At 34.1% G+C, this 27,816-nt stretch overlaps 4 protein-coding genes and 1 non-coding gene across 14 annotated transcripts; 4 read left to right on the top strand and 1 right to left on the bottom strand.

Moving 5' to 3' along the window:
• Window positions 1–465: 465 nt before the first annotated feature.
• On the top strand, window positions 466–3,568 carry LOC100816369 (E3 ubiquitin-protein ligase At3g02290-like). Of its 8 annotated transcripts, none has more exons than NM_001415767.1 (5): window positions 466–678; window positions 1,472–1,599; window positions 2,301–2,730; window positions 2,865–2,974; window positions 3,073–3,567. In NM_001415767.1, the coding sequence occupies exons 2-5, from the start codon at window positions 1,528–1,530 to the stop codon at window positions 3,100–3,102; spliced, it is 642 nt and encodes a 213-aa protein (NP_001402696.1). In that variant the 5' UTR covers window positions 466–678; window positions 1,472–1,527; the 3' UTR covers window positions 3,103–3,567. The 8 variants fall into 8 exon arrangements, with proteins under 8 accessions (NP_001402696.1, NP_001402698.1, XP_006584620.1 ...); NM_001415769.1 differs by having other exon boundaries at window positions 2,298–2,730; XM_006584557.3 differs by having other exon boundaries at window positions 478–888; window positions 1,490–1,599; window positions 3,073–3,568.
• Window positions 3,569–6,245: 2,677 nt separating this feature from the next.
• On the top strand, window positions 6,246–13,286 carry LOC100816021 (AT-rich interactive domain-containing protein 2). The gene is made up of 2 exons (XM_003532370.5): window positions 6,246–7,806; window positions 11,952–13,286. The coding sequence occupies exons 1-2, from the start codon at window positions 6,829–6,831 to the stop codon at window positions 12,870–12,872; spliced, it is 1,899 nt and encodes a 632-aa protein (XP_003532418.1). The 5' UTR covers window positions 6,246–6,828; the 3' UTR covers window positions 12,873–13,286.
• A 3,816-nt stretch (window positions 13,287–17,102) lies between these two features.
• Window positions 17,103–20,286, top strand: LOC100527756 (uncharacterized). Of its 2 annotated transcripts, none has more exons than XM_006584476.4 (6): window positions 17,103–17,230; window positions 17,342–17,429; window positions 17,673–17,787; window positions 17,941–17,993; window positions 18,116–18,244; window positions 19,907–20,286. In XM_006584476.4, the coding sequence occupies exons 2-6, from the start codon at window positions 17,351–17,353 to the stop codon at window positions 20,035–20,037; spliced, it is 507 nt and encodes a 168-aa protein (XP_006584539.1). In that variant the 5' UTR covers window positions 17,103–17,230; window positions 17,342–17,350; the 3' UTR covers window positions 20,038–20,286. The 2 variants fall into 2 exon arrangements, with proteins under 2 accessions (XP_006584539.1, NP_001236928.1); NM_001249999.2 differs by having other exon boundaries at window positions 17,130–17,230; window positions 17,350–17,429; window positions 19,907–20,225.
• A 2,017-nt stretch (window positions 20,287–22,303) lies between these two features.
• TRNAT-UGU (transfer RNA threonine (anticodon UGU)) lies at window positions 22,304–22,375 on the top strand. Its single transcript has one exon. It is a non-coding gene; the product is annotated as a tRNA-Thr (tRNA).
• Window positions 22,376–22,800: 425 nt separating this feature from the next.
• Window positions 22,801–27,497, bottom strand: LOC100815488 (uncharacterized). Of its 2 annotated transcripts, XM_006584663.4 has the most exons (3): window positions 27,010–27,497; window positions 26,845–26,922; window positions 22,801–26,190 (listed from the first exon to the last, which is right to left on the bottom strand). In XM_006584663.4, the coding sequence occupies exon 3, from the start codon at window positions 26,106–26,108 to the stop codon at window positions 23,115–23,117; it is 2,994 nt and encodes a 997-aa protein (XP_006584726.1). In that variant the 5' UTR covers window positions 26,109–26,190; window positions 26,845–26,922; window positions 27,010–27,497; the 3' UTR covers window positions 22,801–23,114. The 2 variants fall into 2 exon arrangements, with proteins under 2 accessions (XP_006584726.1, XP_003532417.2); XM_003532369.5 differs by having other exon boundaries at window positions 26,845–27,497.
• Window positions 27,498–27,816: the final 319 nt, after the last annotated feature.

Genomic DNA, 27,816 nt, shown 5'->3' with positions numbered 1-27,816 from the left:
TTTTTTATATCAAAATCGATAATTAATCTTTATGAAAAACTTAAGTAGTCACTTTTATATAATTACTTTCATTTATTTTCACGTATAATTAACTATGGTAAATATTAATTAATATTCTTAAAATATTGATTAAAATATATAAAATTATATTTCTCATGATTTTTTTATGTTTTTTTATGATTTACATAATAAATATGTTTTTTTTTCTAATTTTTTAACCAATGTCTGAAAGTATAAGTTAGGTTAAAAAAAGTCCTGATTATAATTACTGGTTAGATAGAACAAAATAGTTAATTTAATTTATAAAATAAATTTATCTTAAATTTATAATTTTTAAAAAAATTATCATTGTTATTAATGTTTTTTATTTTTTAATTATTTATCAAGATATTTTTTCCTTTTTTTACTGTGAGAAATATTTTTAATTAAAAAATATATATTGGATCCTAGGAAGGAAACTGATCTGGGAAGGGAGGAGGGAGAGTAGTAGAGAAGAAGCGGTGGATGTTCCCTCTTTCTCCGTGATGTCATAGAATGGCGTATCCTCGTTATTATCTAGTTATTTATTTATTTGATGTTTATCATTAAAGAACCCCGGACCCGGATCAAAGAAAATTTAGTTAACTGAAGTGAACGGTTGAGATGTGGGGAAGAATGACGAAAGCGAATCAAGTAGGGGTAAGTGGAGGAATTTTCAATTTTTCCGTGCAATTCTTCTTCCCTGCACTCGCACACTCACCAACACATCATCGTGTCAAATACCAACGAAAGCAACTACTCACGCAGTTTCTTCTTCTTCTTCTTCTCCTGCGCTTCGTCTCAATCTCAAGCGTCAATTCTCCATCGCCAATCCTCTCTTTCTGCTGATTTCGGACTCGTCACTTACTTGTATCCTCTCCTTTTCCTTGCTTTTCAGCTCAACTATTCGATACTGTGTCGTTTTTAATTTTTATTTTCTGTATCTAATTTATCGCGTCTTCCCCTTCTTGTTAATTCGGTTGATGCTTGATGATTGTCTCGAATTGAATTCGTTGAAATTCCGCATGAGATTTATCTCTTACGCTTCTCTATCAATCTCTGTTTTCTAAGTTTCAAACTAATCGCGTCTTATTCTGATTGTTTTACTTGGTGCTTTCTTTTGTATTTAAAATTGTTAATTGGTCTTCATGAATTGGATTGTTTTTCGGATAGTCAGGTATTATTACTCTCTTTCGGCGAGGTAGAGTAATCACCACGCACGCACGCACGATCGTGAATTTGCGATAACTGAATGAATTCTTCACTCTCGTGCGTGTGTAGCTTGAGTGTAAAATTATGGTTTTATATTAATTACTTATCTGAAGGGATTTTACATGTATATGCTGATGAAGGCTAAATGATGCAACCATTGTGTGTGTGTGGCTTAAGTTTAAATTATGGTCTTATATTAATTAATTATCTGAAGGGGTTTTGCATGTATATGCTGATGAAGGTGAAATGATGCTCTCAGCGGCAATAATTACTTTTGGACGCTGGACATAAGGCGTGATGGGCGGTTGCTGTTGTTGTTGTTGTTCTGCTAAGGAGACTGTGTTGAGCGCTCCACCTGCGTACTATTATGTCAGTATACTTTTCATGTTTTGAATTTTGTGCTTTTACTTTATTTTATTTTTTTGCTTTTGCCTAACTTTTCTTTTCTGAGAAAGGTTTAATTTAATTGTTGCGGGACATGCATCGATTTCACTGCTTTGATTAGGTTTGAAAATGTCTCCAGTAAGTAGTATTCAGTACTTTCTCTTCAACAAACCCAAACAGGAGAGCTTGTGTAGTAGTATATAGATGTGTGATTTTTAGACTTGGCAGGGAAGACGTTTGTAACTCGATTTGCCATCTACTTAAGGGATGGTTCAAGTGTATGCTCAATGAAGTGTGTTTGTCCATGTGAGAAAAGAAACAAATAATTGGTCCTCCAGTGATAACTGAATGCCATGAGTTTCATCTTTTTAGGAACTAATATGATCATGTCACTTTGAGGACCAATTTAATGGCATAACAATGAAAGACTAGTATGATGCATTCATAAAGGGAGGATTAACCTATTAACGCCTAATTTTTTAAAGGACCAAAATGGTTATTTTGCTGTTGGTAAAATAAAAAAATCTGAACATGTAAGGTGGACCTGTTTTATGTTTTGTTTGTGGGATTTTGAAGTCTGCTTCTGGTAATTATGAGTGTATAATTGCTATCCATTGTCTATTTTCTATGGTTGTGGTATCAATTGTTATAACATTGCTTCATTTGCTGCATTATCTTCTCAGCAGTATCCAAGAGCATCAGAAGAGCATGTTCCTCTATCATCTCACCAGGGTGCTGCTTCTGCTTTCTCTGGGCGGCTCTTGGTTGATACTAATCTAGATACTTCATCTCCTGATACTTATAGACCTCCCCCTGCTCCTATCCCTTTCAATGTTACCTTGGGTACCACTCAAACTCCACCTGCGGCTCAAGAAATTCGTAGTGACAAGAATAATACTTCCTTGCATTCTACAAATTCTAATGCAATTCAAGAACCAGTTGCTGGAGACAATCATGGGACCTCGGCTAAGTTGGAAGAGCTGAAGGAATCAGACTGCAAAGTTCAAACCGATCTAGAGCTAGATTCTGCAAAGGGTTCCGAAATTGAACTTGCAAAGTCGGGAAAACCTATAGATGTAGTAGAAGAGGAGGATACATGCCCAATTTGTTTAGAAGGTGATGTTTTCTTAGATTTTTATTTAATTTCTTTAGTTGGTGGTATTAATTAAGCCATTTCTTATGTAACCGTTATTCTGTTTTTGGTTAAAATTGAGAACTGATGATGGATATATATCTTTTTATCCTAGCAGAATATGATGCAGAGAATCCAAAACTCGCAACAAAATGTGACCATCATTTTCACCTTGCGTGCATTCTGGAATGGATGGAAAGAAGTGAGACTTGCCCTGTGTGCGATCAGGTTTCTCCCAATCATTCCCAATTTCTCATCTATCTTTAAATCTTCGTGAAGATATCCTTGTGAATAAGACACTTAAACCAATTCTTTGTTTAACGCAGGATTTGGTTTTCGACCCTCCCATTGAATAAGACATCAACGTGGGAGTTCAAATATACTGCGTAGTGTTTGAGAAGCAAGGTTACAAAGTCATGAGTTTGATATGATAGCAACCCGAGCTTATGGCTGTATTTTGATTGTTTCGTTTTCCGAGTTTTCTGGGTTTATTCCATTTTTTACTCAGTCCCCTGCGTTGCAGCATACAGGAAATTAAAGGAAATATTCTCTGTTTATAGTTTTATCAATTAGAATGTTTTAAAGTGATAGCTGGATACTACAAGCGAAAACAGCTGGCGATATGATTTTTCGAATAGATTGTAAGACTTTTGTTACATTGTCAAAGAATGGTAGGATGTTCTCACTCTGGTGGTACTGCTTTCATCTTATATATATGTATAGGGTGGGAATAGGAGCAATTCTTGTTTGAGTTATTACTTTCAATAACTTTTTTGTATATATTAAATTTCAATAATCTAGTAGTTGCATATTTTGATATTATCTCTATTTCATGCACACCAAAATTGAGATAAATTGAACATTTGTAGTTAAATAGTCAGTCTTTATTTATATTTTTAAAAAAGTATATTATACATGAAATTAAATTTATTTAGGTCATGTTTAGATAAAAAAAAAATCATATATACTTGCAGAAAAAGAAAATAAGAAAGTAAAAGCTAAGGTGTACATTACGTAAGTTAATTTTGGCTTATGAAAAAGCTTAATAGTACTTTACCTTGTTATTTTCTTTTCTTGTGAGTACTTATGAAAAAAAAAATATAGCATTCTCATGAAATGGGATTTTTTAATATTTAATGTTAATGTCTTCCATTCTCAGGAATATCTTAGACATGTCAAATATATTTATAGCATTTCTAGGAAACATTATTCCAGAAAACATAATTTTCGGATATCAAAAAATATTTTGTACATCAAATGCCCCATTAAGTTACTAGATAACTTTTTGATTGGTAGACATTGGACAATTCAAAAAAATGTGAAGTTAATTATAGTATCTTTTTTTAATAAGAACTACCTTAATACAATTCATATTAGTAACCAAATATGACAGTGATGATGATGACGATAACGGTGATAATAATAATGGTAACAATGTTGATAACTATAACGGTATAATGATAATGGTGATAACATTGACAACAACAAAAATAAAGATACCAGTAATTATAATGATGATAACAATGATGATAGTTGTAATTATGACAACGTCAATAGTGATAATAGTGACTATAATGATGGTATTGTGGCGGCAATGATGTCGACGATCATAGTAATATTGATAGTGATGATAGTAGGTAAACATATTATTGATGCAAAGTATTTTTTGATTTTATTGATAACTAGTTTTCGTTAGAAATTTTGATCGACAATGAATCTTCCTTTTTAATCATATTTTTTTCATCCATAAGAATCAATCTTAAAACTTGACTTAAGAGAACTAAATTTAATTCCACTTGGAACCAACTACTTGTTGGTAGTTATCATGTGCTTAATCAAACAACAAAAAGAATTCATTTTTTTTATCTTGTTCATCTTTACTTGATTTTAGCATACTTGTAATTTTTTAAAAATCAATGTGGTACAATTATGCCTGGGTTGTCCAATACTATACTTTTTAACAAATCAAATGAATCTTAAAAATTAGGTCAAATGACTCAAGAACACACAACAAAGTATTCAAACCCATAACACTAGTGACACCCTAAATCCAATTGATTCAATAATAACAAACAGAAACATGAACCTCCAAACTAGTTAAACACCCAAAATGAAAATAAAAAAAATGCAAGATCTAATAGAGCAAATATGAAAAATGCATAATCAGGTGCACATATGAAGATAAAAAGATCTAAGAAGTGCAGATTTGAAAAGTGCAATATCTAAAAAAAATGAAACACTAGATGAAAATCCCAATATCAAAAAATGAAAAATCTAAAAATGCATAATTAACTTGTCAAGAGAGAACAATTACTTATATTGATGATAGATTGTTCTAGATGCACACAAAAAGGTTTGACCATTTGCCGATTTTGTTGGCAGTTTTACCGTATGATATATGGCTAACTATTGAGGCATCATAGAATCATATGGAAGGCAAGGGGGAAGATAAGATCGATGTTGGAACTTGGAACTTGAGAATATGGAGCATTTACCAGTGGCACAAACTCAAGCTAGAATATATGTTACAAAAAGGTATGAACATAATAGAAAAAGCACAGAGCCAGAAAAAATCAAACAAATGAGGAATAAAAACCCGTTATTCTACTAGGGTATATTTCTCTTACCTTCCTCCTCTATGAGCTTCTCGGACAAAGTTGATTCAAAACAAAAATCTAAGACAATCCTAATGTAATATACCTAAGGTTAGTAATTTTTTTGGAATGTTTGCACTTTTGACATTTTTATTTTTATTTTTTTATGAAGATTTTTTAATAATGTAAAACCAAACAAAACTAGTTTATGTATTCATATAGAATTTTTTTTGTATTCGTGCAGAAACTAGTTTTGGTAATGTATTTATTTATTATGTATTTTTTATTAAATATTTTAATAACTTCTATGAGTTGTATAACTTGTTAAATAAAATATTCATATAAATGTATTTACATTAGTTGATTTTGACGTTTGCTTTTTTTTATTTGTTTTGAATAAATTGATAAATAAAATATGAGACGATAATATTAGACAAATCAAAATAACTCAACATACTTATATATAACATAAAATAATATAACTTAAATATTCTTAAAGATGCCACTAGAGGAACGTGTGTGTGACTGATGAAGCAGAGTGCAAGATGAATACATTCATATAGTTTTATTTTATGTTAAGAAAACTAATATCGGCGACAAGTATTTTCGTAAAAAAGAGTTATAAAAAATATGAGAAGACATGCAAAGAGTAAAAAAAAAAAAAATACGTGAATAAATTTACATAAACTTATTATAACTTAACCAATAATATCAACTTTAAATCCTCTTGCAAAAGTAAAAAAAAAAAACTTATAATTTATATTTCATAATCATCTTACGAGACTCAAAAGAAATATATAAATATCAATTTATTTTCAAATTGAATCAAACCCACTGTACTTTTAATGAGCTGGACTATTTAGGCCCGCCCATAAAATCTACTAACCCTAGGTATATTATATCTTAGATTTTTGTTTTAAATGAAGTTTGTGTTTCTCCAAGTAGCTGAAAGAGGAGGAAACTAAGAAAATATAGCCCAGATAGAAGAGAGTGGGCTTTTTATTCCCTTAATTTGCCCCTTTGGTCACGCGTTGTATTCCTCCCTCATCCGCTTCTCCAACCAGCTCTGTGCTTCCTTCTTCTACCGTCTCCATTTCCGTTTGCAACATTCAGAACTAATTTCAGTTTCCGTCACTGATCAATGCTGCATAATCTCTGTTTCCAGGTTCCAACCTCGATCTTGTCACTCCACGATTTCATGTGATTCTGTAATGCCGCGATTTCTAGCCAAAAGCGTGATCGTGAGCTAAATCCGCCAACAGAACCGGGAAATGGTCACACACACCCTTTTACATCCTTTCCCATTTTGTGCATCCAGATCAATCTATCATCAGTATGTGTAATTGTTCTATCTTGGCAAGCCTTTCTCTCAGTTAATTTTAGTCTATGGTTGTGTGATCAGCTTTTACAAGATGACAACCTAGGATTTTTGTGTGTATTTTTCCATACGCTTGATTTTTAACCGAGACAAATCAAGCATCGAAGTTCATGGAAGAATGGTCAACATTCTCAAATGGGTCTTCCTTAGATTGCATTGGAGGAGTTGAACTTGAAACTGTTGGTGCATTTCCTGGAAATGGCTGTGGCCTTGGAAAGCACCATGTTGATAATGGTGCTGACAATGGCAAACTTAAACAGAAGTACTTGTTCTACCAACTGTTTCCTGCTTACCTGAAGGATAGTTGTTCCAAAGGTGGTGTTCGGCCTTTGCCAGTTTTAGTCGACGGTCAATGGCTGGATTTGTACAAACTGTTCTTCCTGGTAAAGGAAAGAGGTGGGTACGCCCGAGTGTCGAAGAAAAGATTGTGGGGTTCTGTGACCAAGGAATTGGGCTTGAACCTTGTGGTTTGCTGGTCTGTAAAATTAGTCTATGACAAGTATCTGAATGATTTCGATAGGTGGCTCAAGAAAACTTTTGAAGAGAAGAATTTAAAAAGCGGGAACCATGGGTGTGATTGGGGTTTAAAGTGGTTGCCATTCGATATTGAGAAAGAGTTTAGAGCCCTGTTATGTCCAAATCTAAAGGACAAAGATGATCACAAACTTGTCAAGTCAAAATCAATTAATAAAAAGAAAAACACTGATTTGGTTAACCACAAGAATGGTAATAATCTGTTGGACACCAAAGATCAAAATAATAAATCCGAGGATGTTCAACGCATTGAAGGTGATAATGATGAAAAATCAACTAATGGTGTTAAGGACAATCCTGCTACCTTGGGTGCAGAAGGTGCCAAGAAAGAATTTAACCCACACAAACGCAAGCGGGATGCATTGTCTGGCATGCTAAACTGGATGAAGCATGTTGCAAAGCATGCTCTTGATCCTTTAACTCAACCAATACCTAAACCATCAAAGTGGAAGGAATATAAAGGCCAGGACTTTTTTGGTCAATTTCTGAGGGCAAGAGAGGTTCTGTCACCGAGACAGCATGAAGAACCAAGCAGTGAATTGTCTTCTTTGCAGGTATAACTTCAATGCCCAAAATTATCTTATTCATAGGACTTTTGCTTTTTTCTTATCTTGAAGCAAATCAACATGCTTTGCTTGAATGGGTAGTTATCATTTTATTTTATTTGTTAGGCATTATGGTGTTGCTTAATTCTGCCTAGGTAATAAATATATGATCTCAATCCATTAGTCTGTATATTGACTATACATACTATCCAAAATCTTAGCTTGCAAACCAAGGTTGTCAAATTTGAGTTTACATAAACTTGTGGAACCTCTGTTTACCTAGTTATAAAAATAATTTTAGAAAACCTATAAATGATATATATATGCTTGAACATAATACTTCTAACCAAGGTTTTGTTGGTCGTGGTTGCGGTTTATCGGGATCCTTGACATTGCTGAAAATTATGGAAAAATGTGGTTGATGTGGCCACAATTGAGGGTGTGGCGAGTCAAAAAACCTTGACATTGCACCCACACTTGCAGTTGTAAATCGTTTCTTAAAACCATACTTCTATCACAATAATAATTCATCATCTGAATTCTACAATAAAGAAAAGTAGCAAACCACTGTAATTCAACACAGACTAATAGATTATAAGTTATAACAGAGAATATCAGAGGCTGATGTCATATAAGATCCAACCCAACCCATATAACATATTAAATCAGTCACAAAGTTTGGGTTCATGTAAAAATATTAAACAGAGAACCAAATCTTGTAACATTTACATGTAAATACCCAAATCACTAATCACGATAGCACAAGCTAGGAAGAACGAAGCTCACAATAATCACAAATTGCAGATCGCAATTAAAAAATGTACTAATGAAGGGAGGAGAATGGACTAACAATAAGCCTGGAGGAACGAAGCTTGGAATGCTTCAAACAGAGGAGAGAATGGTGTTGTTTGAAGCCCAGGATCCCTTCCAAAGCCATCACAGCCTACGAATCTAATGGAGGCGAGGTTGTTCGGATGGGCTGAAATGAACCCTAACGCGAGCACCAAGTAGATACACAATTGTGAAAGATGTTTGAACCCAACCCTAATATTTTTAGTTGCGCCTCAAAACGCTCAAGAAAGCATGTCATTTTGGTCTGAAATGGAGTTGATTATAGATTCGCACAATCGCTCTTTTACTCGCAAGTCTAAGCGATTTTATCTGATCCTACATGAGTTTGATCAAGCCTACCAAAATACAATTCTAGTATTTATTTAAACAGATTTGCATGCTTATGATTGTAAATGAGTTGGCACATTAGTTTGACAACCATGTTGTAAACTGCTAAAAGTCAAAAAGGCTTTTATGGTTATACACTTATACTTATATTGAATGGGATTGGCCTAGCCTGCAAAAATGGCTGCTCCCACATTTATAGTTCTAATCTTGGCATTTCATAATGAGAGAAATCTTGTAGTCAAACATTAAGAAGAGATTTAACTTTTTTTCTGTTTTTATCAACTAGTAAGAAAAAAGATTTTGCGTTATGAAGTTTTCTTCAAGAACTTTAAATGCATTCTTGAGTTTGCTCCAAAGAGAGTAAGCTTTAGCATAATGGTAAGCTTGCTGCCTTGCGACTCAGCGATCATGAGTTCGAGTCATGGTATAGGCCTTTTTGCTCATATGGGTGCATACACTAACCACTATCCAAACCTTACAATGGTGTGAACCTTGTATAATAAGAACTTGAGAGTTGAGGGTGTGGATGTCAATTTCACACATTACCCATAAACACAATTTTCAATCAAATCCATATTACAAGCTCTAGGTTTTCCATATGCAGTTTGAAGTAAAAAAAGAGGGCATACTTGGCAAATACAAATAATAAATGGGTTGGATCCGACTTGAACCTAACCTTGTAGTCCTAAATTGAACTGCTTCTGATCTGTTTACTTAATCAGGTATAAATTGGGAAACCTATATTATTTGTTAATCCATTTAACTTCACGATTTACATACACCAATGTTGAATGGCGGTGCATGGCCGCCATGGAGGAATGGCGTGAATTATTTTTTGCCAACTGCCCTAGGCAATTTTTTACACAGAATTTACATTACTGTAAAAGGGCTATTTTCTTAATAAATTACAAAATTTAATGAAGAAAGAAGTCTAAATTGATGATTTACCTTTGATATAGATTGCCTTTTGAATTTCTTGTTTAAATTTTGTTTGCTTTTTTGTCTGACTATTTTACTTTTGTGAACCTCTTGCTTTGAACATGACTATTGTTATTAATGTGATAAATATTCAAACTTGCTGTGTCACTACTTAATTGCTATGTCTGTCTACTGGTACCCACTTTGGGTTAATGGATGTTAGGTGTCAGGCTTTCAGCCTTCAAATTTGTTTTATTTCTATAATGCTGATTTTAGTCTGTTGATGGGTTATTTAGTTAAAATGTTTAATAACTCGTAGACAGGTTGTTAGCTATTGATACTTCGATGGTTTGGTTAAATTAATAGTTAAGAGTCAACGGTTTAGTTAACTGGTTAGAAACATATTGTCAGGCATTATGCATGTTATACCAATATCTCATATACAATCATTCCATATCTTGTCCCTTTTTATGTGGTTTGTGGTCAAATGTCCATCTGTTCATCTGTTTTTTTTAATGGAGCAAGTTTATCTAGTTCATCTTAATATACTCATTTCAGCTACTTCCATTTTTTTTCTTTTGTTGTTCCCTTAAAGTTTTACACTCACTACCATATAGTATAGCTGGTTGTATAGTAGTACAATAAAATTTCTTTTGAGCTTCGTAGGTACTTTGCAGTTAAAATAACTTCCAATGCCTTTCTCCATTTTAACCATCCAGCTTGTATCCTATATGAGACATCTTTCATTAATTTTTCAATCATTTTATAATATTGGTTCTAGATACCTAAACTTAGTGTTATGACATCTTTAATTTTTACCTCCAAGTTGTTTTCCTCGTGTTTCTTGCTAAAATTGTGATGCATATACTCTAACTTACTCCTATTAAGCAAAGATTCCAACATCTGTCTCCAAAGCTCATGTTTGGAGTTAACCTCTTTCCGTGATTCCTTAATCAAAACTATCATTTGCAAAAAGCATGCATTTAGATAATCTTTTGTGTCCCTAGCAAGCACATCCAGTACTAGGTTAAACAAGTAAGGACTCAAGATTGAGTCATGATGTGAATCCATCCTTATCAGAAAGTCCTTAATCTCGGCTTCGAGAGTCCTCCCACTAGTAGTTACCCTATCATATGTATGCCTTGAATAGCTCAGATATAAGTTACGTGAACACCTTTCTTTCCAAAAACCTTCCACAATACTTCTCTTGACACCTGATCATATACTTTTTTCAAGTCAATAAAAATCATATGTATGTTTCTCTATTTTCTTCTGTATCTTTCCATCAAACCTCATAGAAGATAAATAACTTCTATAGTAGACCTTCCTAGCATACAAATTGATTCTTTGCAATCTTAGTCTCTTGTGTTAATCTATTGGTCAATCACCTTTTTTGATAATGTGACTCTAAGTTTTATCCCTTTATAGTTGACACAACATCGAAGCCTTATCCTACTCTAGGTGAGATCGGCACACACATATCTACATATATATTATTTTTATTTTGTCTGCCATAGGACACCACACCATCTGTTTGTCTATAAACACGAACATAGGGAGCAGATCCTCTCCCATGAGTAAAAAACATGAGGAAATAATGTTGAAAATCTCACCTGGCCATTTGTTTTAAAAACAAATGGATGGATGAGATCTTTCAACATTATTTCCTCATGTTTTTTACCCACGGGAGAGGATCTGCTCCCACGAACATAATGGTGTTTGATCCATGTAACTGACGTCTCCTAGTGACACAAAGCTTGTTTGTTATTGTAATTCCATCTTTGTATGCCATTCTAAGCTTTTGTTAATTGCCACTTTTATGGATACAGGAGAAGTGATTGATAAGTTTTGAAATGAACAAGTTCAAAATGTATCTAATTCTTATAATTTCTCGTAACTTTGATCATAAATTCTTCAAGGAATCACTGTAATTGATATTGCTTTGGTATTGAAATAATAATAAATGCTTCTGCTAGAAGACAAGATCTTAATGAGAAATTTATTTTAGTGTTATGTTGAAAAAGTCTGCCAATTTTCTGGAATTGTATGTTTTGCAGAAACAGAAGATGCACCCTGCCATGTATGAGGATCATGTTGCTCTTGGTTGCCATGCTACAAGAAAATTGAGATGCAGTGAAAGGTTGCCGTCCTTTGTTAAATCTCGGTCGTGCTCGTGCTGCAATCCATGTTCCCCCAACGGAAATAGATTGACAGGCTCACACATTATGGAGGCAGAAAAATGTCCTCTGGAGAAAACAACTGAAACACCAGATGTATCAACCACAATAACAATAGCTAAGCCATCTGGGGATGAGTCTCTCGAAAAGCAAGTTTCTGTAGGTCCTCGTTTTCAAGCAGAAGTCCCAGAATGGACTGGTGTATTTTCTGAGAGTGACTCTAAATGGTTGGGCACACATGTATGGTCTTTGAAAAATGACACTGAACCTGCTACAGCAACAGATGTTGGGAGAGGAAGACAAGAGATGTGTAGCTGTGAATTTCATGGTTCTGTTGAATGTGTTAGATTGCATATTGCTGAAAATAGGATGAAATTGAAGCTTGAATTGGGTTCTGAATTTTACCGTTTGGGATTTGATCGTATTGGTGAGGAAGTTTCACTTCAATGGACAACTGAAGAAGAACAGAGATTTAAGGATATCATGAAATCAAATATTTCCTCCAAAAATAAATATTTTTGGAACAATCCATCCAAATACTTTCCAAAGAAGACAAGAAGAAACTTGGTGAACTATTACTTCAATGTATTTCTTATTCAACTAAGAACCTATCAGAATCGGGTGACTCCAGAGAGCGTTGATAGTGATGATGATGAAGTAGAATTTGGATCTTTCAGCGATGGTTTTGGGATGGACGCTGTCAAGAGTCTTGGTGATGATTTCCTGGAGTGTTCTCTGAACAAGCAGTGTACTGATCTCAAATACACAAAATTAGAGTGCAAATTTGATAATTGGATCTGAGCCACTTTGAGCTTGAGAAAATATTTTCCTGAGGCAAACTTGTATAAAACTCCCTTCCTCCATGATCAGTGGTGAATGCATTACTAGTACCAGAAAACTTTTGTATGATATGAGGTTAGTGTTGGAACTTGGAAGCAAATATGGACATGTACTCGAGTCTTGTCTATAGCCATAATGAAGAACTTGCCGAGGCTGCTATTAATTTTGTTGGAGATGGTTGTATCTGTTGGTTGAAATAGCAGTTTAACATGATGCTTCTTGGAGGCTGCACTATTCGTGCTGTAAAACTAGTTGTTTAGTCTGAGCTAATGCTTTCAATTTTATGTTTCTAGTCATTATTTTGTAAATTAAATTTATAAATTTTATTCGTGACATGTTTTGACTTTCAAATCGAAAAACTTTTTCTTTGAAGTATAGGTGGATGTAAATTTATTTTTGTCTAATCTCATCACTTAGAATCCATAAAAAGGAGGAGAGAATTAAGTGTATTGTTTCCTATTTTTTCATTAGGAAGAAAAACACCAGGGAGCATGGGTTTATGGTTTTTATTTCTTGGCTATTGATCATTTGATTGTGCTTTTTATTTTGTAGTATCACTAAATGTTCATAAAGATTTGGCATCTTATAACTTCTTAATAACATGTTGGAAGATGAGACTCGGCTAATTTTAGATGCTTACTGGAGAAAAAGGTAAAAATCAGATGCCATATAAACTATTCACCACAAATACCAACATGCACGAAAGGTTAAATCCAACTCTAAATGCCAAATATTTAAGATACCAAAAATTGATGTTGATAATGTACTCTCCTCATCCGTTTGAGATTTATAATAATCAACAGTTAATTCAGAATTAACTATTAAGTAAATACTACCGTAACAGAAATTTTATATGACATTTTACCATTTTAACAAAAACTCGGGTACAAACAAATGTCACGGGTTTGATAATTAATTCAACTAACGCCCCCACCTACATTTTGATTTCTTTTGGATTTGGTATACTATATATGTTTATGTGCTTCAACCACTGGCAACATGAAATCATATCAGATCATCTAGTTTCTCTCTTTTTTGTGGAGTTGCATTGAATCATGACGCAAAGTTTGGCCCCTGAATAATAAACACCAATGCTTTTCGGACCCACACATGATGACAGACATTCGAGTGGATGTCAATTACCCTACCTTTGCTGTGGGTCTCAACTTGCAATTTAGTATGCATGCACAACTTAGAAGAGTTCTTCTATTCAATCATTTTTCTTCTCCTTGTTGATATTTCATTCGGACACATCTTCTCATTATTTTTCAAGTCTATAGTAACTCATATTCTCATGTGTCTTATTTCTTTATTTTGTTGTCTCTTTTTTTAAGGAATACAACTAGTCCCCACTACATCTCTATCCCTTTTCAAGGATTCTAAGTCATGATTAGACAAAATCATGTTTTGCATTCCTATGTTTAACCGTTTTCGGAACAAAATCATTATACCTCACTTCTTTTTTATTTTTCGTTTAACATTGTTTTGTTTTACAGAAATCAAGATATGCAATACATTTTTTTTATTCTAATAAAATAGTTGTGTAGTTTTCAATTTCTTCCCTTCCTCTTTCTATTTTATGATAAATTTATTGTAAATTAATTAAAGATAAGAAAATAAATAAAGGTATAATTATTAGAAGAGTAATTAATGTGATCTTCAATTTTACAAACGACAATTAAATAAAAATGCTTTTTTTAATTCATCAATTAAAATTTACATGTAGTAAGTCATCTTCAACGAGATTTTTTCATGAGTGCTTAAGTCTAAGAAACCTCTTTCGGAATCCATCTATCAGATCAATCAACGCATGAATCACCACTGAGAGAGGGATTGTTGGTGTGTTGAGGGGAATGTTCTTTTTTTTTTTTGTGTGAAGGCTCTAGAAGAAAGATTGAAAAAAATTGTATTTAATTTTATAAAAAAATTCATTCAATTTTGATGACATAACTTGTGTTTAATTATATACTATTATGCATTGTGAATTTTTATTTTATTTTTAACTTATTATAAATAAAATCAACATAGTAAATTTTCATAATTTTAGTATTATTAAATATAATAATTCAAAAAATGAATTTATTAATTTTATTTAAACCATAATTAAGTGAAATTAAAGAATATATATATGTGAGTTTTTTAAAATTTCTTACTATTGAAATAAAATTATGTATTAATTTCTTAAAAATGACATGATATTATAAAAACCATAAAAAATAATGTAAAAACAAAACAAAAAAAACTCAATAAATTCACTAAAAAATTAATATTCCTAAAATATTTAGGCGTGCATCCTATCACAAATTCACAATCCCTGTCAATCATGCAGCATTGCAAATCGTGCCTTGCCAAGTTGCTATTGCATTAAAACTGTTGCTTCAAAATCACAAAGATTTATAAGCTTCCACCAACTACCGAAACATACAACCTACAAAGTCTCATGATATTTGTATCATACATGGTGCCTTCCTACTCCACACAATTTTTGTCTCTGATGAACATAAAATCCCCAAAAACAATGTCGTCTCTCACATGTTGGAGTATTGAGCCTTCGTCTTTGAATATCATAGTTTGTCTCTCAGCACCTTGGTCATAATTTCTCCTCATTACCATCCATCCACCTCGTATCTATCCAGTGATACCTACAAAGTATGCAGACCCCCTTCTTCCTCACTTTTACATGCATATCCGTGTTCTCAACCCCGTACCACTTCCCACAAAGCCCGCACCACATCAAATCATATCACCTGCCAAATGCCTTACCACCTAGCAATCCCATCACATAATGTGGTAACACTCTATTATTAAGTAGCACAATGTAATATTCCAATCACCTTAGAAATTCTACCCACACTCCCCTCTCTCACTCCTATTGTAACCACCTTAAAACTTTTTCCATGGTTACTTTGGTTACTTTCTCAGCAGAGTTGTATTAAACATCTTCATGTTCTTACTTCCCAGCTACTACATTTACACGCTTTTTTCACACAATATCCCAAACCACTCAATGAACCTTCCTTACTCCTTCATTCTCATCCATAAGAATCTTTAGACAAAGTCTTGATTTTGTGCATAACCATAAAGAATGTTGGAAAAGAAAAAGAAAGAAAAGTTAAAGATTGGCATGACTATCAACCTTAAATTTATGTAAATTTATTTACAATTTTATAATTGCCACAGTTAAGAACAAACTATTAAATACATCTTTTGCAGTTGTTTTTTTATGTATGATCTTATTAAGATATATTTCCTTAGCTTGAATAAATGCATCACAACAACAAGCATTAGGTAGTTCCACCATTACCCGACACCATTTTCTTGGTCCAAACATGTTGACAGATTTCTTCATTGGCTATGTTGGACTCCAGAGGTGTGCGTTATCGTGCACATTCCTTCTGCAATATATGCTTGGGTGCTATTGGCCGAGATTTTGGGTATGAGAAGGTGCAGTCTGTTGTGATGATCAATGAAGGTGAAGAGCTGGCTTACTTTTGGGATGCTTTCTCAAATTTTCTGTCCTTGATGGACAAATCTGGCAATAGAGTGAAGATAAAAAATTACTAACTAGTTAGAGGAGAGTGGACACTTTCAATATTAGTGGCATAGCTTGTAAATTGGTTGAAATTAGCGCTAATGAATGATAAGACACAAGTAACAGATACATCTCACATTCTTGTTAATGGCAATGTTAGCAATGTGCAACAATCAGATAGTAGAGATTATTTTTGGGGTCTAACAACCATTCTAAGGATGGTGTGAATTCAACCTAAGTCAATATTGGTAAAAATCCAAATCTCATGAGTTAGTTTTTGGGTTTGAGTTGAAATAGATCCAAATTCACATATACACAAAGAGTGAATAAATGCATCAAAAACCACTCCATGATCTATGATAAATCTATTATTATGGCAGAAAATCATTATTCTTTGGATATGATTTGTTTGGTTGGAGAGAAGGAAGAAAAATAAAATATAAAAAAAATAAAATTTAAATTAAAAAAAAATTAACTTTTGTTTGAGTCAATTTTTTTTCTTTTACTTCCTCTCCAATCAAAAAATATTTCATTTGTTTTTTCTATTTTATTTTCTTCCATTTTCTCTTCTAGGTTTAAAAAACTTACTGCTTTTTCCTTTGACACTGAGGTTTGGATCTTTGCCTGTTTGGGTTTGTGGACTGCCAAATAAGCGTTTGTATATATTATTCTCACGGAGTTTGTGTGTGAGGCAGCAGCACACGGCACACACAAAGAACAAAAGACAAAGACAGAGAGAAACAATGTCTTCCCCAAGCAAACGCCGAGACATGGACTTGATGAAGCTGTCTGTGATCTTTTCCGAATTTTTTTTTTGTATTTTCGATTTCAGAAAGTGTTCTTTTGCATAAATTGTTGTCTTTTTCCATTTGGGGTGCGTTGGATTGACATGGATCAGGTCATCAGGATGATGAGTGATTACAAGGTGGAGACGGTCAACGATGGCATGCAAGAGTTCTTTGTGGAATTCCACGGACCCAAAGACAGTAAATTTTTGCAACCCTTTGTGTCATTTTATTTCCAATTATTATTTTTTGTTCAGTTCTTGGTTGAGATAGTGTTGTTCTATTTGGTGCAACTTTTAATGTTGTTGTTTAATTGTTTGGTGGTCATTTTCTTCAATGCGGATGAATTGCATTTAGGATCTATGTCTCTCTGCTTAACTTCAAAGGTGTTGTTTCCTTTGTCTCATGTTTTATTTTTTTCACTTGTATGTTAATCGTGTGCAGGTCCTTATCAAGGTGGTGTGTGGAAAGTAAGGGTGGATCTACCTGATGCCTATCCTTATAAGTCTCCATCTATTGGCTTTGTCAACAAAATTTTCCATCCTAATGTGGATGAGATGTAAGTTGTTTCAATGCAGCCATAGCTTCATTGAATAATTGTTTATATCATATTTAAGCAGCACAAATATGCTCCATGGGAAGTCTATTGGCTGTTGCACACACACATAGCAAAACTCACTAGCTCATAAATATGGTTTTCTCTTATGTTTAGGTCTGGTTCTGTTTGCTTAGATGTTATTAGCCAGACTTGGAGTCCAATGTTTGGTAAGCAGCAATATTTAAAGAATTTTATTACATGCATACTTGCCATATCCATTTGATTCAACCTTGCTTTGTTACTGCCACTACTTAAAATTTGTTAATTCAGTTTTCTGATTTCCTTTCAGACCTTGTTAATGTGTTTGAGGTGTTTCTTCCTCAACTTCTTCTGTACCCCAATGCATCAGATCCATTAAATGGTGATGCTGCTGCCTTGATGATTCGAGATCATGCTACATATGAACAAAGAGTCAAAGGTAGTAATCCTTGTTAAGTTTCTTCAGTATAAAACTAGAATGCTTCTTACATGCTCTGGCAATCCATGCTAATAGTAAGAAGCTTTCTTCATTATTGTTGACTACTTGACTATAACTACAGTCATTTTTCATCGAATTTCAATTGGAGTGAGATATCATTAAATGGTTAATAAAAAGCTTTGAAGGTTCAATCGTTCAAGTTTATGCAAAAGGATTTGTGTTCTATATCATTTTGCACAAACTTGATATCAAACACAAATCCTTTTGCACAACAATTTCCATTTGCCAAATGCCAATGCTTCCCAATAGATTTAGAATGATTTATGTCCTCACTTGCCAATGAGCATTCCCGCAGCCACACACTTATCCAAGTTTAATCTGCTAGTTGAAGCTTTCAGGTTGGGAGCTTTGGCATTATTGTTTCTTTTTGGCTTTGCATCTAGGGAAGTTGGACTTCTCAATTTCATGACTTCTGTAAAGGCATATAAATTATAGCTACCATCACAAATTCATTTTTCAGTTTGCAATTAACTGATAATGTAGAAGCCGTAGCATTTTTACATGTAATATGCTGGGCATTTGGAAGAGGTTATCTAGACTGAAGTTACCTTCTTATAAGTTTATTTTACCTTATTCCAATAAACGTTACAGTTATGAATAAGCTCTCATTTAATAAGAATTTATTGAATAAATGCTTAATTAAACTATTTTACCAAAGATGCGGTGTATTTTTCTTGCTTCATTTTTTGTTTTTGATAAATAATAAATTGTATGACATGTTTGCATCCTATTCCCTTAGGCATCAATCAATCCCACTCTAATAATAATCAGTGTACTCTGGGTTTCTGACTTTCAATACTCAAATGGTAACATGTACCTTGTGTTTATGTTGAATATTTTGTTGGTAACTGGGATAATATAAAGTATTTAACATGTTAACTCAACAATTTCCAGGTTGAGTTTATGATCAAAGCAAGTAATTTCCAATTTACTGTCATACAACTTCCTTGTTGCTTGTACTTCAGTTGAATCTTAGATCCTCATCAGAAAGAGTTCCAGCCCATGTTTGGTATAGCAGAAAATAATTGCTTTTAAAAAAAAAAAATCTTAGAAAGCTAACAAAAATAAGTGATTATTTCTTTTAAAAAAATGTTGAACCAAACTTGCACCTAGTTTAAAATAAGTTGAACCAAATTATCCGACAACAATCTAGGAGATTTACAATTAACTAATTGGAAGATATCTTGAGCTTCAGAAACCATGCTTGCAAGATATCGACAACCAACATCATCAAGTATCTAAAAAATAAATAAAAGATACCAACAACTCAATTTCATTGGCCATGCTTTTATTCTGTCTTCCATTCAAATTTGTAGCTTCTAATTTGGTACGTGCCATTGGTATGCCACTTCTAATATCATTCTCCTTTGCATGGTTTGATCATTGAAGAAAATTAGTGCTTACACATATAGATGAATATTTCTTGATTGTAAATCTTGGTCACAGAAACCTACATGTTACAGTATATTTAATTCTAGGACCCAGCATCGAGTCATTAGTTTAAAGACTGACAGGAGAAACAATGTCTACCATATCTCAATCTGTTGTTATATTTTATGCACCTGCTTTTGTGTATATTAAATATTTTTGGCCAATGAACAGAATATTGTGAAAAATATGCCAAGCCTGAAGATGTTGGAGCTGTACAGGAGGAAAGTTCCAGTGATGATGAGCCGAGTGAAGATGATTATGCCTCTAGTGATGATGCCATTGTTGGCCAACCTGATCCTTAGATTTTTACATACAATGCCTGCCTTATTTGCAGTCTTGCTTGTACATGATATCATTTAATTTGATATTGAGTCCAGGAATTTGAAGTGAGACAAGTTCTTAAGGTTGAAGGAAAAATTCACACCTTTCTATCTATTACATGGTGGTTGTGTAAATTGGTTTATGATTTAGATGCTTATGTGACTAGAAAATTCAATTTCTGAAGGTTCAAGCTGGTTTGGCATATGAATGCATTTATTGCTTCTAGTAAACTTGTGCGTGCCCTCTCACCAGGATGAAATTGACCCTTTTCCCCTTTCTTGTTTCTATGAGAACTCAATCTTTGTTTCTTAATTTTTAGGGTGTGCTAAGATTGGAAAATAGAGGGGAAGGAAAACATTCCTTCGTAGACAGATTGGATATAAATTTTAAGGGGTTTATCATTTACGTGTCTTAAAAAATACTAATAGGTTTGCTGGACCAAAAATTCAAAAAAAGGGAGTTTATTTGAAATTTTTGAACAATAGAGGAGATTAAAATTTAGAATATATTTTTCTTGATAACAAAAGTTTAGACCAGGAGAAGGCATAAGGTTAGGAAAGATCAGGACATAGAAGGTTAATCCAATGGTAAAGGAAGAAGAAATGGGAGGAAAGGTGGTGGATTTGAATTCTTTCAATAATAATTAACATTTATTGATAAAAATAAAAGTTAGGAAACATCATCAATCTTAACGAGTATTTATGGTAAAATTTACGCATTATCTACTAATTGAAGAAGAATTTAAAAATCAAATCCAAGTTATAATTAGTGAGTGAAAAATTTGACCAGATGTGTTTATTCCCGTCGGATTTGTTTAAATTGGGTGTTATTTTTTATCTCATTTTTTATTTCAAAATCACAATAAAATATTTTTACTTGTTAAGAATAAACAAACAAATTTGTTCTTTACACCCTATTATACATGGTAGGGGTCTTAACAAAATATCTACCATATTGTGCACGGTATGGGTTTTTGTGACAGTGGAAAAAACTGGTTTTATTCAATGACATTGGAATCCTATTACATCATTTGAAATATGAATGCCCACTTGTTGAGAGGGACTCCGTCGAACCAGTAGGTTTCATGAAAAAGAAAAGCTAAACCACTTCGTCAAATATAACCAGATTTTACAGAGTAGTTGCCATTTGTGGTGTGCTTCCAGATCAGGGAATACTCAGAATCGAATCAGCGATGTGTTCTGAGAATAAATCTTTAATCAATCAAATCTTCCAAACTCCCACCTCTTGCCGGTATGGGATTTACAGGTTCTTCAAGCGTCTTTATTATGGGCATTAAACCCATGACGAAATCTATAATTTAACGTATAGATTTAAATTAACACAAAATGGTCAACTCTAAGATAAATATTCATCAATTAAAGGCTTAATAATAATAAATCATAGATAAAAATCACATACAAACCTTTATAATTTGACATTTGATCTTTATTTGGTTAAAAAAATCAGTTCAATTTGATTTTGTATTATCAAATTTTCACCGATTTTCCATTAGTTTTGACATAATTTTACTATTTTTTCAAGTTCTCGCCACTTGTAAGATCAGATTATTATTTAGGTGAAATGAATTAAATACCCGGCCAATTCATTGATTTTTCTAGTTAAATCCGATGGTCCGATCCATTTTTTTTTCTTTCTTTCTGATCTCTGTCTTTTTTTGTTTTCCTTTTCTAATCTATGTCTAGCATGGCAGAAACTCTATGATGTTAATGAAATATGGACAATGAAATTATCGGAACATTGTATTGGGGGGGAATCACATACGCTAGATATAAAGCAAATAGAAAACCTGCATTTAGAAGTTAATGGCCACTAGTCGGTTACTTTCACCTTTAATACTTCAGAACTTTTTTTCTTATTTTAAGAAACTTACAAAAAGCTTCCTAATGAGAAATATTTTTGAAATAGAAAATTTTAAAGAAGGTTTGTTTATGAATTTTTTAAAAAATTGAGGTGAATTTTTAAAATGGAGAAATTTTCATTTGATTTGAAATATGTATCTATCTATATATAGAAGGGAGACGTCAGAGTCTGCTTAAAAATTTTAATTATTTCTTCGGGTGCATGTTTGGTCCTGTGGTGATATCACTTTCATGAAATATATAATTAAAAATAATCCGTATTAAAATAGAAAAAAGTAAATTAGTGATTTTTCGTATTTGGAAAGTTCCAAATGCATGAATCTCTATAAGAAGTAAAATATTAAATACAAATGAACTATAACATGTAGCCCCTATAGCTCAGTGGTAGAGCGTCAGTCTTGTAAACTGAAGGTCCGTAGTTCGATCCTGCGTGGGGGCAAACTACACTCAGCTCCTGTTTTTGTCTTTTTTGTTTGAGTTTATTGATGATGTATTAATAGTGTAAAATAATTTTATATTATCATTTAATCACAAATCACTGATAAGTTTATTAACTTTTATAAAATTATCTTAAAAATCATACTAACATCCTTGAGATTGTATATGATACCCTTCTTTTTATTAGGTTTACAGCAACACCTCATGTAAATAAAGTCTTGTATATGATGTGTTCCTTGAGTAACAGAACGTGTTTCAGTATAATGTATATGAATTGTCAGGGTAATATTTTTCATAGAAATAAAACAATTAGTTAAAGGGTATAAGAGAAGAAAAAGTATTGAGAGAAATTTAACAAAACTACATACAGGAAATGGTGGCGTCCTATTGATAACTCCTTGAACTACCAGATAGTTCGTATTGATAACTCCTCAAAGGCTCAGACCTCCACGACTACTTTGGTGTGCCATTAGTGCAACAGAGGGAAATACAAAGTAGTTGTCAAAAAGTATCTACAAAAGGGTAATTAACCAATTGACAATATTTATATATGAAGAGGCACACTAAATAAACATGTGAAGATAACCAAGTGAAGGAGTACTTTCTAAATCAAATGGTATCTCGTATTAGACTTTTAAAATATGCTGTTGAAAGTTCCATGAAACAGTATACAGAACTAGTTTTATTCTAAAATTTTCCTGTATGATTCTAGAGTTTCCTTACAAGATGCAAAATAAAATCTATGTAGAAGCACGAATTTGGACATTTGCAATTAGTCTGGTGAGTTTGCTTAATGTTTCACGAGCAGATATGGTATCGGGATGATCTTCACCACAAATTGAAGTCCTGATATAAACGGCCTTCCTGATTAGATCATCCCCTATGTCAAATTGTGCACCTCTTAGCATTAGTTTGCCCCTAGTCTCGAGCACAGTAGCTCTACACAAAGCCAACTCTTGCCAAAGGCAAGGATTCAACTGAGCATTAGTCTGGATGGACCTCCAGCAAAGGGATTTGTCAAACCACTTGTCAACTGGGGTAACAAATGCTTGGTCTGCAGCTTCCAAGGCATTGGTGCAAAGGTGCAGAAGCTCTATAGCAGCAGTGCATCTAGAGTACGTGATGAAAGTGTGAATTGCAAGAGGCAGAACCACTTTTTTAACAAGATATAAGAACTCAGAAACCTCGAGTTCAACAGCCGGAGGATTATGACCAAATGCAAATAGCAGAAAACATGCAGCCCATAAATGCTCTATGTTTTCAGATATTGACCCTTGACTGATAACAGCTTGAACCATTGCTTGTGCAGATCCGGTAACTTCTCTTTTCCGAGCATATTGTTTGATGATGTCATTGAAATAGATATGTCCTTGCTTAGTACTACTCCTTGCAATGTTGAATCTTAGCAGTAGGGAAGATGCTTCTAATTCTGATTTTTTGGTGTGTGAGGATGTGAACCCACATGTTAAGGATTGCAGTAATTTTCTCCAGAAACAAGTCCCCTTTTGCTTTTCTGGTATCTTCTGAGCAGCAAGTGCCAATAAGGAAACTGGAATTGCACAAGGTGCAAACCATCCACTTACCAGTACCATTCTGGTTGCCAAGCTCCTCGGGCTGTCTGAATGATCAAATATTGAGAAACAAACATCAAAGAGTTGCAGCAGGAAAGTGTTCTGCCTGAATGAGTGAGCTTCTTTACCACTCCATGACATGTCCTTCAAGGGTATTCTGTTTATGGTATCTAAGAGCCTGCTTGGGGTTATAGGTATCTCAGACAAAATTCCACTAACAATGGCAAGGCCCAAAGTTAACCTCCCAAGCTTCTCCTCAATAGTTCTCAGAGCATCAACCTCTGCAACTGGATAGTCCTTGCCACTTCCTAGCATTAGAGACATTGCTTCAACTCCAGATAAGTATGAAACTTTTAGAGGTTCCAAGTTCATGACACGAGGAAGGCATGTTGATATAATTATATGGGTCTCTCCACCAAAACGAGGGAGGAGATCCATCACAAGTTTGTGATCCCACCAATCCTTTTCGCTTTCCAAGTTATCAATGATCACAAGATACGGAATGTTTCTCATTAGCTCGTTGCGAATTCCAGAAACGGCTGCTTCTTCTTGTTCTTCAAACCCTTTTATCCTAGTTTTTTCCAAACTATTCTCAACACTCAAATCAACTTCTAAAATGGACCTGAGTTTTAGATAGTTTTGCCTTATATGCCTACTCTCCCCTCCTATCCATAAAACCATCTTGTATCTCTGGTGAAATCTGTAAGCAAACTCAAGAATAAGTTCTGTTTTACCAATTCCTGAATCTCCTGATATGCAGGCAATCCCTTTCCCATACACAATCTTCATTCCTCTTTTCCTCCTAGTATACTTTCCACCACACTTGATCCTTGATCGGTGGTGCCCGTGAGAAAACTCAATACTTTGCATTTCAATTTCTTTTTCTGACTCCTTCCATAGAACTGATGTTTTTTCCTCCCTAGTTCCATTTCCCATATGTCTCTCATCTAGCACACTACTCTTTCCCCGACCAATAGTCAAATGCCTTCGTTTCGGTCTGGCCTTAAGATCGATATAGTCTTGCCTTGAATCTCCAGTAACATCACCAAAAAGCATAAACTCCAGTTGAGAAAGCTCTTTCTTCCTACCAATGAAGTTCTCATTACGAGTGAAAGGCAGCTCTTCTTCTTTCACTTTCTCCCTCCATTTTGTCAAATGCTCAGCCGCACCTCTTCTGCCTAACTTCATTGCTAATAATGTTACAGCCCTCAGTATGCAATCTCTCCAGTTTCCATCATGAGCTTCCAACTTCCATTCTTCAACACGTGAGAGGCCATGAACAGCATCTTTCCACTCCTGCTCCAACCCTCCATACAAAAGCCAAAGCTCCCCTCCATGTTTTTCCCACAGCTCACCCCTCTTCTCAAATATATCCCTCACAAGACAATCGGCTGGACTCAAATCAAAGTATATAGGGACCAAGTTCTTCTTGCCAGAGAAAAACTGCAGCTCCTCAATTGTGTATGGGTTCTTGAAAGACTTCCTTGTTATAATTACTATCCCAAAAGAAGCAACATCCATAGCTTTCTCTGCAATGCCAAGCTTGCAAGAGTTTCTACATCCAGCCCTATCTGATATAAAACAACTTATGCCTTGAATTTCTAACTCGACACGCAACCAATTGGCAAATCTTATTAGAGGAGGTTTACGACCATGTAGTCCTATAAAGACATCACAACTCTTTAGTCTATAAGAAGAAAGTGATCTAGAACCTGGTGTTGATGATGTTCTTTTGTTTCTGCCTCTCTTGCTTCTCTTCTCTTTCAGCCCAGAATAACCATCATCATAAGGATGGCAATAACCAGACACAGTGCTACTAGAGATGCCGACTGAGGAAGATATGCGATCAAGGTTCTGCAAATCACCTGCATTACAGCCAGCTGGAGATGCAGCCACCTCAGAGAAGGAGCATCCAACATTCACAATAGACTTTGGTTCTGGAATCCCTGAAATGGTGCTGGGGGCAGCAGCATCTGAATGAATTCTGTCACTGGGAGCATCGGGTCGCAAAGACTCTGATAACTGACATGATGATGATCTTGGAGAGAAGAAGGGTGACTGATTGGCTGAAAAAAAGGCTGAAGACGAGGATGACATGTTCCTTGAACTCTTTGCTGTCAAGGGTCCAAGTGTGGTGGAGCTCTCTTCTTGAATATCCATCATTGCAGTTGCAGATGGTATGTGAATGTTACCCAATTATGGAAGATACCATGTCCCATGCACACACAATTTATTGGAAGATGTACTGTGAAGTTGAGGCAATTAGTTCATCAGTCAGAAGATGTACATTCCAAATTTACAATCATTCGATGTTCCAATAATGCAGAAATAAGCAAAACAGAATGTTCTAAACTGTATGTTTAAGGTACTACAAATTAGTACTAATACAAATATAAAAGAAAGAACAAAGTAAAAGAAGGTGGGAAAAGCCAGACAAAGTCTGAGTCTTTTAAGAAAAAAAGTTAACGGTGCCACCATCATCTAAGTCACACTTCTATAGATCTCAAATTTTCCAAAAAATAAAACAAAAAGATAAATTCGTCAAATCATAAAAAGTAATTACCAGTGGTAGGAAGCAAGATGGTCAACCTAAAAAGAATATTTACTTTACAAAAAAAGATTTTGACACCGAACAGACACGGAGAAAACGTAGCATCAATTTGGGACATTCATTACTGTTGTTACATATACAATACAATAGCCTCCATAATCGGAAATGGACAAGCTCCACTCACTTGAAAACTCATAATCCGTGGTTAAGTAATTCACCAACCAAATTTAAAAGCAAGGGAATTAGGAAAAAAACAAATAAAACATAACAAAACACTATCCACAACTACCAAAATAATTAGTTGACAAAACAAAACTACAGTTATGTGGTTCAGATCTGAATACTTACTACTGGGCTGAGAAACTGAAACACCATGCCGTACATGTGCATTCACTGTTTTGCTTCCAACCAACCAATCTCTTTTCTCTGCAAAGGTCAAAAAACGATCCAAGCATTTAAATTTCCAAGCACTGTAACAGTGACAAGAAGAAGGAACTCAAGCAAACCACTTACAAAAATTAAGAAACGCATCATTACTACAGATGCCAAAAAAATAAAATAAAACAGGTAGCTGAGTCCTTGGCAATGAGTGAAATGAAGTGAGAAACAAAGTATGGTGTCAGACTTAGACACCCATTTGAGAAAGAGAAGAAAGTGAAGGGAAAAGCGGCAAGCTTTATCAACAAGTGTTGGTGGGTGCAGAAACTATAGCTAAGAGGTTTTGACTTGTGAATGTTTGGCTACGGTAGCGTTTTTATTGTGCCTGCAAAGAGTTCAGAAATGGGGTGAAGAAGAATGCCATGAATCTGACTTGGGTATGGTGGAATCGCAGTAGGCTCCACACCCATTTATACAACTGTTAAATCTTGCAGATGGTCTCTATGATTTCGGCATTTGGATTTGCATATTTTAAGTTCTTCCTTTTTTCATTTCTTTTTTTTAAAGTTGGCTTCGATTAAGATAGTCCAGACTCCAGAGCGAGACGTGGTGTTTTGTACTTTGCGGGGGTGTGTGTGACATGGCATAGGGACTAACGCGTTGAGACTTGAGATTCTAACTTATGGTTTATTTTTCCCTCTCTTTTGAATCGTTAAATTGCTTGTTGGAGCAGTAGAAGATGAGAAATATCACGAGTTACTCATTAGTTAGATGTGCGTTATGAAATTTGTAACCTAACACCATGGTTACATAATTCTCTCGAAAATGATAAATTTTTTCCATAATGTTATACATCAACTTCATCTTTTTAAGGATATTGCTTATCAAATTCATCTCCTACAACGGCCATAAAATTTACAAAACTTGAATTTTGAAAGTTCG

Source organism: Glycine max, chromosome 8, assembly GCF_000004515.6.
Source record: "Glycine max cultivar Williams 82 chromosome 8, Glycine_max_v4.0, whole genome shotgun sequence".
Taxonomy (NCBI): domain Eukaryota; kingdom Viridiplantae; phylum Streptophyta; class Magnoliopsida; order Fabales; family Fabaceae; genus Glycine; species Glycine max.
Note: the sequence above shows the minus strand (reverse complement) of the source record. Positions and strands in the feature narration are given on the sequence as shown.

Excerpts from the sequence above, each read along its gene's own strand:
- LOC100816369 (XM_006584554.2), top strand. The coding sequence starts at position 1,528 with ATGGGCGGTTGCTGTTGTTGTTGTTGTTCTGCTAAGGAGACTGTGTTG. Across the intron at positions 1,600-2,297 it reads CTCCACCTGCGTACTATTAT|CAGTATCCAAGAGCATCAGA; the intron begins GTCAGTATACTT and ends TTATCTTCTCAG. Across the intron at positions 2,731-2,864 it reads ATGCCCAATTTGTTTAGAAG|AATATGATGCAGAGAATCCA; the intron begins GTGATGTTTTCT and ends TTATCCTAGCAG.
- LOC100527756 (NM_001249999.2), top strand. The coding sequence starts at position 17,187 with ATGTCTTCCCCAAGCAAACGCCGAGACATGGACTTGATGAAGCT. Across the intron at positions 17,788-17,940 it reads CATCCTAATGTGGATGAGAT|GTCTGGTTCTGTTTGCTTAG; the intron begins GTAAGTTGTTTC and ends TCTTATGTTTAG. Across the intron at positions 18,245-19,906 it reads ATATGAACAAAGAGTCAAAG|AATATTGTGAAAAATATGCC; the intron begins GTAGTAATCCTT and ends GCCAATGAACAG.
- LOC100815488 (XM_003532369.5), bottom strand. The coding sequence starts at position 26,108 with ATGATGGATATTCAAGAAGAGAGCTCCACCACACTTGGACCCTTGACA.
- LOC100816021 (XM_003532370.5), top strand. The coding sequence starts at position 6,829 with ATGGAAGAATGGTCAACATTCTCAAATGGGTCTTCCTTAGATTGCATT. Across the intron at positions 7,807-11,951 it reads GTGAATTGTCTTCTTTGCAG|AAACAGAAGATGCACCCTGC; the intron begins GTATAACTTCAA and ends TATGTTTTGCAG.